The following is a 12562-nucleotide window of genomic DNA, read 5'->3' as shown; positions in this document are numbered from 1 at the left end:
CTACTGATTTCCTCCCCCCCCCCAAAAGATGTTCCACATTTCAACAGTTTTTATAATAACTGACAAAACCTAATGACTTAGACCTCAATACTTTCATAGTAAGGTAATGTGAACACTAAAAAATTATTTGGAAACTGCAACCTAGACTTAATTCATCAGGATCTGCATTTTGAAGTCAATTAGATTTATTCAATTAGGTCATTCAAATTACTTTATTTTTTTAAATCCTGCTCTTCAGTACCTGGACAGATTTTGGACTCCTTTTTAAACTGTTGGCCTGGGAGTAGCAAATTACAATCTTTGTCAAGTACAGCATTCACATTAAAATTCAAGAGGAAGTAAGATTTAGAGTCTCGCTGTAAAGTTTAACCAAGTTGTGATAATATCAATCTACAAGTTTAGAAAGTCTAGCTTAAACATTAGTCCTCTTGAGCAGTCTAGTGATTAAGAAATTCCTTTTTGCAATCATGGTCTTCCATGACTTCTTGTGCCTTTTGATAGAAAGAAACTAAAAGCTGAAGCACTCACACCTACTCGAAACCTGGGAAGAAGGAAGGACGTAATCAAGTAAGATACGAAAAAAATTCTGGAGGCCAGAGCAAGAGAAGTGTGCCAAAAATTCAGCAATAAAGATGGTAGCCATTTGTCCATGTTTGTGGATAAGTAAAATGTAACTTCTTACCAGTAGGAGAAAGATTTTCTCTTTTTTCCTTCATCTCCTTTATTCTTCTTTCCATTGCACTGCATTGATCTTTTATCTTATTAACAGGGCTGTATACAAGCGAACCATTGTCTTCAAATAGTAAAACTGGTACATCAGTTTCTACACAAAGAAATTGCATTTGTACATTAATATTTACATGCTATAACAGCTTCAGGTGAAGTTTTTTTTTTTTCCAAAAAACTTGAAAAACTTAGGTTCCTTATACCTAACATCACTACAGATGCCTTAATACCACAAACTTGCAAAGAACTCCGCAAAAATTAAGTCTACTGTATTTCTCACGGTGAGATGCATAAAAGTAAAAACAAACAAAAACCAAAACCCTTCAAGTGCTTTAAAGAAATAACTTAAGATATTTGAATCTTAGTCCAAAGTAGTTCTTACCAGCATTAATTGCTATCTTTTGTACAGCTAATTCTTTAGCCATCTGGTCCAGTCTTCTCTGCAGCTTTCTATCATTTTCTGGAGTTTTTTCAACAAAGTCTTTTGGCCGCATACATTTGTGCTACAAGACACACAAAACTATTAATTATATAGTATAAAACTGCCAGAAGTAACTACACTTCCTATTTGCCTACCACTTTATCACAGTATTTATTATCAGTGTTTAACTCTATGCTACTTATTATCACCTTCTTGAGGTCACAGATAATTGTAGAAGTTAATGTTTTCCAAAGTGAACTTTAATATGAAATAAGAAAGAACCTAAGAAATTTTTTTAGCTTAGATTTTAGTAAAAAGGAGACTAAGTCACCATCTTTTCGTTTTTACTTGTAGCAAAGCTAAACCTTGAAAGATTTTTTTAGGGTTTGTCGCAACTCAGTGAAACATAAGCCACATTACAGTCATGTTTTTTTGATTAGTTAATCATTATGTCATTTTAATTTAAATCTTCATTTCTTTATTCACCAATATAAAAACTCTATTTTTATTGTCCTTTCTTCAGCTAAGATGTTACATCATCACAGCCATAGCCTACCTTTAAAAACCTACTCAGATGGCTGAGTTTACAGAATGTTCTGAAAATAAACAGTTCAAATGCCTGAGGTCAGGAAGTCAAGTTCAAACTTTAAAGTTTACTACTCTAGGCCTATTTAAAAAAAAAAAAAGAAAAAATCACATACTCACTTTTTTGATCAGTGGTGGTAATCCTTCATTAGTGTCTACTGCAGGAAATAAGGATTCGTCAACATGTACTCCAGTTTCTCGACACCTGTATAATAAATTAGAGCAGGTTTGGGGTTTTTTTTGGTTTTGTGGCCTTTTTTTGTTGTTGTTTGTTGGGTTTTTTTAAGAATGAGAACCTTTATTGCAAAAAGAGTTGTCTGAGCCCTGTAATAACGAAACACCAACCCTCCCTAAGTGTGTATCTTTAGCATAATTACTGTAATGCTAAAAAAACAACAAAAAAAGAAAATCTATCTATCTATTACACATCAAATACAGCACATGATACAATTTTTTTGTCCTAATGATGCCCTTGAAATTGCTGTTCTGAAACTCAAGGATTCCCACTCGTTAGATTTTCCACACATTCAAAAACCACTGTATTAAGTCCTTCTGGCCAGATTCTCATGAACCTTAAATCTTGCCCTGACTTTTGTGAGGTCTGTAGGCTTTCATTGTTCACTAGCTAGTTGAACTTAACCTTAATTTGGTCACTGTGATGACAGTAAATTTCCAACTACAATCTACAGAATGTCATGGCAGGGGGGCAGGCAGGAAATTTTTCTATTCAGGCAAATGAGGAAGGAGGCTTCATCTGATCCTGGCTTTTACATCTTACCCATTAGTCTCAGTTTTCTGCCTTTTCTTTGTATATGCAATGCTAAAAACAGCCCCTTATTGAAAAGCAATCTATATTTATGCAAACTTTTTTTTTTAATTACAAAACCAAAAATCCAATACCATACCCCTAGTTTTTCCTGTCTTTTCATATTCGAAGACTGACTTGAGAACAATAGGGCTAATGTTATCTTGGGATATATCATCATCTACTGTATTTGTGAATACTACGGATGACGTTGTGGCAATAATTTGGTTATTAATACATAAATTAAAGTTCTTTTGATCAAAATAGGTAAATACAGTTTTATTTTCAAACAATAAACAATAAAACCGATTATCGGAAATTGTATGGAACCTTAATAGACTACACTAGAATTCCACCAGAAGTCATTCAAAACTGTGATTCTAGTGACACCTAGTGATCTAACTGCTATAAAGTTTGTATCTGTAGAATGACAATCTAATGCTTAGTTACTCAGTTTTGAATAAAGAAGAGCCAACCCACTACATGTATTTGTCAAACTAACTGAGTTTAGAGTTCTCTGGAGCATCAAATAGAGATGATACTCAACATGCTGGACTTCAGTGGCTATTATTAAATTCTGGATAATAATCAGCACAGATGTAGACTACATTAAAATTTACATTAATTCAGAGATTTCATTGATTCAGAGAAGCTAAACAGAAGAAAATTTGACCATTAAATATCTTACAAGATTTTTTTACTTTGCAGACAAATCTGAATGTAAATGATTTATCTATCTTATTTGTGACATGAGTGAGTTACCGTACTAAGAATACAGAGGCAGAGTTTCCCAATTATGGATTTGATTTGGAAATATTAAGTGTTCTTAATTTGGACACAGATTGCAGCAATTCTATCTTACGTAGGGTTCTTTTTGTTGTTGGGTTTTGATTTTTTTTTAGGTTGCTCATTGAGGTATTTGAGTTGAAGAAGCACTTAAAAAGTTTTTTTTCAGTGATCCCGAAGCTGTCACTCATTTTACATTACAATTACAAACTTGCAATTTATTTGCATGAATCTTATAGCAAGTCCATGATTTTGTGCACTATTTTTAAAGTTAGACATATCTACCGTTCTAAGAAAACAAAAAAAAGGAAACAAAACACTTTTTTTTTTTTTTAATTAAAAATATATTTACTCTGGAGTTCTGAATTTTTTTGGAATTTCAATTGTCATCTTATTTTAAAGTCTTCTTCCCAATCAAATTACTTCCTATTAAATTATAGAACTGCATTCAGTTTAGATTCAAACAGATGCTCATACTATAAAGCAGAAACTTCCAATACAAGTTTTAGGCAGATCATTGGAGAGAGCACTGGAAATTCAGTAAGAGTTCAACAAGGCAATGTTCACTAAATATTGCACAAACCCTTGTCCTCTAATAATTTGTGCTGGTTTTTATGGAGAAAAGTGAGTATTATAGTATTTTTCAAATCATAGGGCATGTTCCTCTCAGAGGCTCAAGCACTGCTTGGGGGAAGATAACACTAGAGTACACGCATAACAGTTTGGACGTAGGGGTCCACTAGCTGTTAAGTGGGAGAGTATTTGGCACAAAGCAGAAGCATCAGGAAATGCTGGAGTAATTGTTTATGGTTTGCTTCCTTGTCTGGTGTTTTCAGAGCTTAAACATTAAAAAGTAGTGTCCAGATTAAATACAATATGCTGCAGCATCCTATTTCCAATATCAAGATTCCCAAAAGCATGTAAAAACATGAAAAACACAGCCAAACACTCCCAGTTTACTTTGCTATGTTCCGCAGATTTCTGGTTTAGAGATGGTTAGATGCAATACTGTATTTGGTTTTTGATAAAACCAAGTGTTTAATTGCTTCAGCATTTTTAAACCCATGTAAATCTTTGCTGACTATGATTCTGCAATGAGGAGTTGTACAGCCTAACCATGTTTTGCTAAAAAGCATCATTTACTGTTTTCTCTGAATCTGCCTCCAGACAAGATTCATGTGATGCTTTCCAATTCTTCTACTGGAAAGGAAAACATATATTCATTCCCTATTCAGTCTCTCCATATGAACCTTTGTGTTCACAAGAGTCTCTCCCCCTCCACACCCACGTCTTTTCCAGGCTGAAGAATTCTTGTCTCTTCAATCACATCTTGTGAGAAAACTATTTCATAACTTCAGTCATGCTCGTTGCCATCCTCTCGCAACATTCCATGACAAAACGCTGTCATCCCACTACACGAGGTTTTATGTTCTATTTAATTTGATTTTTGACTACTGCTGAGGTAGTAATGCCAGGAAAACATTTACTGTAAGTCCCAAAATATTAACTTCCCCCTCACAAAACGTGATGACCATCTTCCTTCTGATACACTTAAAAGGATTTACGCTTTAAATAGTCTCCTTGACACCAGCAATTTTATTCCCTTCACTCTCTTAGCTTCTTAACAGAACTTCTTCCATTTTAACTAGACTCCTTTTTGAAGTTGAGCACTGTCACAGAACTTCTTGGGTTTTGCTGTTCTGGTATGAACACATTTTATACTGTGGCCATACTTACAAGAAGGTGCTTTGAAATAATTTGAACAACCATCCACAAATCAATTCAGACCAAGCAATACCTAAAATATTTGTCTTCACACTGCACTCCAACAGGAGTCACCCAATCCCCAGTCTAGAAAGTTGCCCTTTACTATTACATTTCCTGAAATGACATTTGTGCTAGTTTTGGCTGGCATAGAGTTAATTTTCTTTATAGTAGCTAGCATGGGGCTATGTTTTGGATTTGTGCTGAAAACAGTGTTGATAATACAGGGATGTTTTTGTTATTGCTGAGCAGTGCTTACACAGAGTAAAGGCCTTTTCTGCTTCTCACCCCACCCCACCAGCGAGTGGGCTGGGGGTGCACAAGAAGTTGGGAGGCGACACGGCTGAGACAGCTGACCCCAACAGACCAAAGGGATATTCCATATCATATGACATCATGCTCAGCATATAAAGCTGAGGGAAGAAGGAAGGAGGGGACGTTCAGAGTGATGGCGTTTGTCTTCCCAAGTAACCGATAATGTGTGATGGGGCCCTGCTTTCCTGGAGATGGCTGAACACCTGCCTGCCGATGGGCAGCAGTGAATGAATTCCTTGTTTTGCTTTGCTTGCGTGCATGGCTTTTGCTTTACCTGTTAAACTGCCTTTATCTCAACCCAGTGAGTTTTCTTGAATCCTCCCCCCCATCCCACGGGGGGGGATCGAGCGAGTGGCTGCGTGGTGCTTAGCTGCCAGCTGGGGTTAAACCACAACATTTCACAGCATTTCTGACCATTCTGAGAACGTTCCACTCACTATTGAACGAAGCAGCTGGTTAATCAAGCCATCTTTTTTTAGTAACGCTAAAACTTCAACTCATATGAACTCTGCATTATTTGCTTACACAGTTATCAGTTTCAAACTAAGCTTCCATTCATACAGAAACACTATTTTACAGGCACAGACTATTCAGTCCTTCCTGTTTACATTGTCCCAGGGTTCAAAAGACTGTCTTCTGTCTACCAAATTTCTGAGATATTGATATACTAGGCATATAATTTAAAGTCAGGCACTCCAGTTCCCTCATCTTATTACAAATAATTTTAGCACGTATGCTAGCACAGACTCATTTTAATTTTGTATTGTCTGTGCCTCATTTGAATAACCCTATGACTAGTGAGACTATTCATTACTATCTATTATGTAAGCTTCTACAGCTCCTGACCTATACTGTGTTCAAGGATATGATATTCCTAAGATTGATGTATACTCTAGGCAGAATTCAAAGTTGTATGTTCTTGTATACCTTTTGGCATTAACTTTAAAATAAAAGGCAGAAGAAAAAGATTACACAGAAGTTCAATCATAATTCACAGCTTGGGTATCCTCCCCCCCCCCCTCCCCCCGCAATCAAATACATCTCTCTATTTCAGATGGTTTCCCCAGTTCCAACAAACCTCATCTTCTAAGCCATATAGCAAGACCTTGCCTTGTCCAGAGCATGATACTAGGAACACTTAAAAAAAATACCAGAAAGATGCTAGCCTTCTCTTTCCCACCAAATAGCCTAAGTTTCCTTCCAGATCCTTTCTCCTGTCTCTTCCTTTGTTGCTGGTATCCAGCAAGTTTCTTGAGGCTTTTACACCTGGATCTCAAAGCTCCATGCTGTCCCCTACAGTATCACACATCCAGCTGTCTCTATGTCTGAGCTTTCTACAGCGTTCACCCACTCAATACCTTCCAGAGGTAGGTAGAGTTCCTTCCTAAGAGGAGATTCTTAGGGTGGAACTGCTATTACAGAGTCAGCATTTCTGTATGACACAACCTAGACTCTCCCCTGTAAGGCACTCTCATTCTTCTTCTATTGCAGATACTACTCACCTGGACTTTTCTAGGATCCTTTTTACTACAGCACATCCGAGTCATCAAGTAGTTTATAGTTCCTGTGACTAAGCTTTCAAAATTCTGTATTTATACACTTAGCCATCTGAAGAGCATATTTAATTTTATAACCAAAGATTCATACTGAAATGACCATCATTCTTGCGCACTCAGATAGCACCAGGTCACAGAAAGATATATTGACATAAATAAAATTTTGCATCACTCTCATTTTTGGGAACTTAAGGTGTTCCCTCCTCGGTGTTAAAGCTGGCTGGGCTGTGTGGCTGTAACTTCTATATCTGGTATTCTTAAAAAAAAAAAAAAAAAAAGAAAAAAAAAATCCTGCTTCTGCAGAACTCCACGAATTTCTTTTTTGGCTAACGGACTTGCATCACAAGTTTTGCAGTTGTACTGGCCTACATTTAAGTAGCTGCAGAGCTCAGTTTTGCCCCTCCCCCCTTTTTTTTCTTTTTTACTTTTGCACTTAGCAGACTTCTATCTCTCCATGCATATTACAACTGGTATAGGAAAGGGCCTCTTTATTTGACTTATATTCTAATTGCCATCATCACAGCAATTTATCTATTGGAGTGTTTGAGCACAACACACGCATATTCTTAAACACTGTGTTTTTACACTTCATCTGAAATCCAAGTTAGGCCTCACAACCACTTTGTAAACTCAGAGAAGCAGCTATGGACTAGTAAATTCTCATGGACTGGCTACACAGCTGAAATTGATTTTTTAAATTTTTTTTTTATTTTTAAATTTAACTTTTTTTGTATGGTAGTTGAGAATCTTCAAGCAGTTCTGTTCTGAACCTGCCAAGTGTCTTAAAAGCCAGACTACGTATGGATCTTTTTCTTTCTTGCTAGGAGATATTCTATCTAAAAGAGTCAAGTAGAGAAACAGTACAATGTCCCTGATGAAATGTGCTTTTTCATACGAAAATGGAAGAATTCTATTCAACATAAATATCTGGTCTTCACTGCCCATGCATGCCATCTGAGAGTGAGAGCAAAGGAGTGGAATACTGAACGGTTAATATACTACGGACTACTTCAACACATTTATTTTTCAAGAGTTAACATTTTACCTTTTTATGCAAGTAACCTGCATAAAATAATAAAAATAATGTCATAGGAAAGTTATCATTTACTCATAGATTTATCACTATTTCAAGTACATGAAAAAACAGGTACTGTACTTAAGTTTCTAAATAAAACAATACTAGAATCCATTATCTCTGGAATGGGTCACATTCATTATATTCACAAGTACTCACTTCTCCACCCAGAGTACAGAAACTATTTTTACACCCATCTTCTGTGCTTTTCTCCACGTAGCCAAACGTCCGTCTTTGAAGACTACATGGGTCACGTGCTTGTTCAAAGTTTTTGAAACCTGCAGAATTACACAGAGAGCTCATCTTTAAGTCTGACAATCAGAAAATGCTAATGAAACTAGCTAGCATAGTCCGTTTTTAATGTATAAACCATTAGCGTAAAAACTTATTCTAAACATTATGTCAAGGACTCTTTTGATCTTTCTCATCTTTGCAAGAAGCCTCAAACAATCCAAACTCAAGTCTCATTAGTCAAGCCAATGCAATGCATGCTAGTGGGCTTTTGTTTTCAATCTTCTTTTCTATAGGTTACCATTTTCATCTCCTTTCTCTAACTGTATCACTAATCTTACAGCATTTTTACTTATGTAGGCCAACATCATTTCCTATGCAACAGCCAGTACAGAAAGTAGTTGCCACTATCCAAAGAAATGCCGAATTACGTTTTTTATTTAGCAAAGAACTCACAGGCATAAAGAGTACAGCTAACCTCATCCTTTAAACTAATTCTCATCAATAAAGATCACTTCTAGTTTTGAGGGAAGGCTGAAGCTACTACAAACAAAAAAAAAATATATGGGAACACTTTAAAAAGTGAGAAATACAGAAAACTTAAGTCAGTACAGTTAATATCATACCTGACATTTTCATTGTGTTGTACAACTAATTAAATTTTCAGTTATCAGCCTCTATTGACAACTAAGTGATAACCTTTTTAGTTCTAGATACTCCATTCTTTACAACCAAAGTTTCCTTTTGCGGAGACTAAACATCCTACACATAAAACTTTGATCAGTTGTAACTGTTGACATGGTGAGATCAGTACAATTCATATTTTACAGCAGCATCTTCTCAGCACAGCCAAATGGAAATAGCTGTGTAGCTTTCTGTTGCACTCTCAGTTGCATCACTATACTTGGCTCCCAACATGTTGGATCGATATTTGGCTTTAAGAAAACTATTCAACTTTTCCAAAAATTTCTGGTGGCAAGATGATTTATTGCTTCTCGGAAGACAAAAACCCATGATATTTAAGTATCTAGGTATACAGGACCAATGAATCTCTTTCAGAATAAGTTATGACTCCAGATACAATTGCTTACTCCTTATGCTAGTACCCAGCTCACAGCTCATGTCCTAAGAAGACAGATGCTTGATATAGCTTTGCCTCCAAATTATGGAGGAGCACCACCCTACACCTCCCTCTCACCTCTCCTGTCTCCTCCCTTATCCTGGACATCCTCTACTGCTCACCTGACCTTAGCTGGAGATGTCTGAATCAACAGTCTAATGAAAAACTAATTTAGAATTTTCTTTCCTGACAGAGTGAGCCAAGTCAGTTTACTATCATGTGCTCAGCCCAATAAAAGGCAAGGAAGTGTCTGAAATAGCAAAGGGGCAGGACCACCCCTCTTCAGTCATAGGGATCTGCTAAATAGGTTCATCTGTATCATCTGCCTATACCTTTCACCATATCCAGCTACTTTTTGATCAACTTGAGGAATTTTGAAGCCTTATGCTTTGCCATATTTTCTGTAAGAAAAACCTAACATCATCAGAATTCCATAGATCTGATAGTACAGCACAAAAGAACCAGAAATATTTCTTATTCAAATTATTTATTGAGAGTTGTATTTGCTTTTATAATAAACCCAGTTATTCTACTGTTCTGTCGCACTATCTCAGCTAAATTCATACAGAAAGAGAGGCTTCGGGGAGATTAACAAAACTTCCTAACTTACAGTAAAATACACCAACACACGCTCACTTAAAAAGCACAGGGAGTTCACGCAAGTGTTATTTAGAGCATGATGTGGGCTTTAAAAATCTCCATTAATTAATGTGCAAGAAGGGAAGATGCCAGTTTGACTTTGGTCTTTGATTGAAATTTGCAGCTGGCAATTAAACATATTTTGCACCTACAAGTCAACTATACTTGATATGGAAAAAATCACTAAGACATATACAAAGACTCTTAGATGTATTTTTACTAGCACTTTCTGGAGTTGAACCATGTTTGTAGGAGAGTGAATGGAAGAATAAAATGTCATGGTACTTGCGTTAGAAAATACTGTAGTAATAACAGAGCAGCTGCCTACAAGTTAAAGAAAACAAAACAACATAAGGTTGTAACTTCTCAACCACAGGTTTTCAACACTTAGATTTGGTTTGCCCACAGTATGTGGGCAACAAATGCACAACAAATGCATGCTATCATATTAATATACAAAGAGGTTTACAGACACAGCGATGCATTTCCCATCTGTCGCTAATAAGATTTTTACAACACGTTTGTCTATTCTCAGGTTTGTGATTATCTTTCTTTCTGCACTTTAAAAACTCGTACTATGAAGAAATATACATGACAAGCAGAACGAGCAAGCTGGTTTGTAATTAAGAGCTTTCCTATTCTATTTATTTCAAAACAGTTTCCTTACTTTTGCTCCCATATCAAGAAGTTGCTGTTCAAAGGTTTTCGAGTAATTTTCTGTTCTGTTAGATGACCAAACTTCTACAAATGCGGATATACCTGAATCAGAAGAGAAAAAACAACAAACAGCTAATAAAGTATATACTATGGTAAAACTGATTAAACTGCCTTTCCAACAAAATTTTGCCTTTATACATATCGCATTTGGCAGCAAGTACAGCTTTTAATAATCTGAGTATCAGATGTTAGCAGCAGAATGTTCTTTTTAGAGTATTTCTGTCCCTTAAATTAGTTGTAATGGAACAAACCTGTAAGTTTGACACTAGTTACACAACTTTTCACTTGGTCTATTTAAAACACGCTACCAACTTAATAAGCAACGTGGTACTTTACATGACTGCTTACCCTTATCATTAATCAGTGCAAATCTTCAGGTTAATCAAAAATTTTAAGACAAGTTGATGTAACACAAGTTACAGGACGTAATGAAATAAACGTAATGGAGTTATTCCTTCCCCAAACCCCCAGAAAACTCTGCAGAAATATTACGTAACAATTTCCAATTGACTTAAAATTTCACCTTATTTATACTGAATCATCCCAAATTAAGTACATATCATAGGGACTAATACAATTTCATGTCAGCTGCTTTGCGTAACTTCAGCTATATCGCATTTAAGTAGCTTCCTTTATCAACCACATTAATAATCTCTTCAAGGAATGAAGTCAGCCTTGGTTGAGGAGATCTTTAAACAAACAAACAAACCAACTCAGATGTATTGACATGGAGGGATAAGCAAATGAAACTCGTAACAATCCCTTCATTAATTTTATTTAGGACAGGCACTAAGTGACCTACAGCTCCATCGGCCATGCCAATTTTTCATTTTGAATGATGAATAAGGAAAATTCCAGATAACTGGAGGAATGCCAGTTCACCAAAAACAACTTTACACAAACTGCAGGCCAGACAACTCTCAGAACTCATGAATAAGATTGAAAGTGTCAATTTAAAAGGGTCATCCTTGGCAAACATTGCTTAAGTATCTCAATTGCTACACATGTCCTTCTGATTCATTATTATGTAGTGTCATCTGTCTTCTTTCTAAATGAAAACCAGAATAACGCTCCAACAGCAGAAGTACTTTTATAAAGATTAACATATTTTTGTAATTGCTAGAAATACTTTTAACATACAAGAGAAATATGGAACATAAAACACCTCCTTAGCCAAACCACAGGGAAAAATCTTATTATCAGTACTATGACTTCAGATATACATGGGAACTTAAGACAAGTCTACACCAATACGCTTTTAATTGTGTTCATTCTACTACTGGACCAGGGCAGCTTTTGCCAGAGTTGCTTTTTTTCTTGATTGCTCGATTGTGAAAAATATTGCACGCACATTCAAAAAACCAGTACCTTCCTGTTACATCAAATGTTTTAGATTTATTTATTTCTAGTTGTAATTCTCCTAGAAAAACAGCTTAGAGCATTTCAGTGAAGGTCAAACTAGGAACTTAGAGGAACATTACTTCAAAGCTGCATGCACCTGCAGTAGGATCAAAGGTATATTTTACAATAATTAGCCAATTTTAGCTAATCAAATATACTCCAACAAAAGACAAGGCACTTTGTAGTTTTTGTACAGTGGATGGAAAGGAAAGTGAGGAAGGGTTTGGAGCTTTTTTGAACTAGAAGAGCTCTGAGTAGAGCTCGGTTCTTGTAACGGGCAACTTATGCTACGAGATCTCAGAGAAGGCGGAGACAAGTGGGGAAAATAAACATCAGAGGGCGACCTAGCGAGGCAGAAACTTAGAAGCGTGTAGAAGAAACCGGACAGGAGCAAGCCATGACTAACCAGGACATGAAGAGC

At 36.1% G+C, this 12562-nt stretch overlaps 1 protein-coding gene across 1 annotated transcript in view; it reads right to left on the bottom strand.

Annotated features, from left to right (window-relative positions):
* Window positions 1-10782, bottom strand: part of MCPH1 (microcephalin 1) — a gene marked incomplete at both ends in the record, with an annotated part of 38662 nt that extends 27880 nt beyond the window's left edge. The window contains 5 exons of the mRNA XM_009573925.1: window positions 683-823; window positions 1109-1229; window positions 1853-1937; window positions 8193-8311; window positions 10691-10782. Of these exons, the coding sequence (XP_009572220.1) occupies window positions 683-823; window positions 1109-1229; window positions 1853-1937; window positions 8193-8311; window positions 10691-10782 (558 nt within the window). The remainder of the gene's footprint in view (window positions 1-682; window positions 824-1108; window positions 1230-1852; window positions 1938-8192; window positions 8312-10690) is intronic.
* Between the last annotated feature and the right edge of the window lie 1780 nt (window positions 10783-12562).

Source organism: Fulmarus glacialis, unplaced genomic scaffold (assembly GCF_000690835.1).
Source record: "Fulmarus glacialis isolate BGI_N327 unplaced genomic scaffold, ASM69083v1 scaffold10450, whole genome shotgun sequence".
NCBI lineage: Eukaryota > Metazoa > Chordata > Aves > Procellariiformes > Procellariidae > Fulmarus > Fulmarus glacialis.
This window is presented reverse-complemented; position numbering and strand designations above follow the sequence as displayed.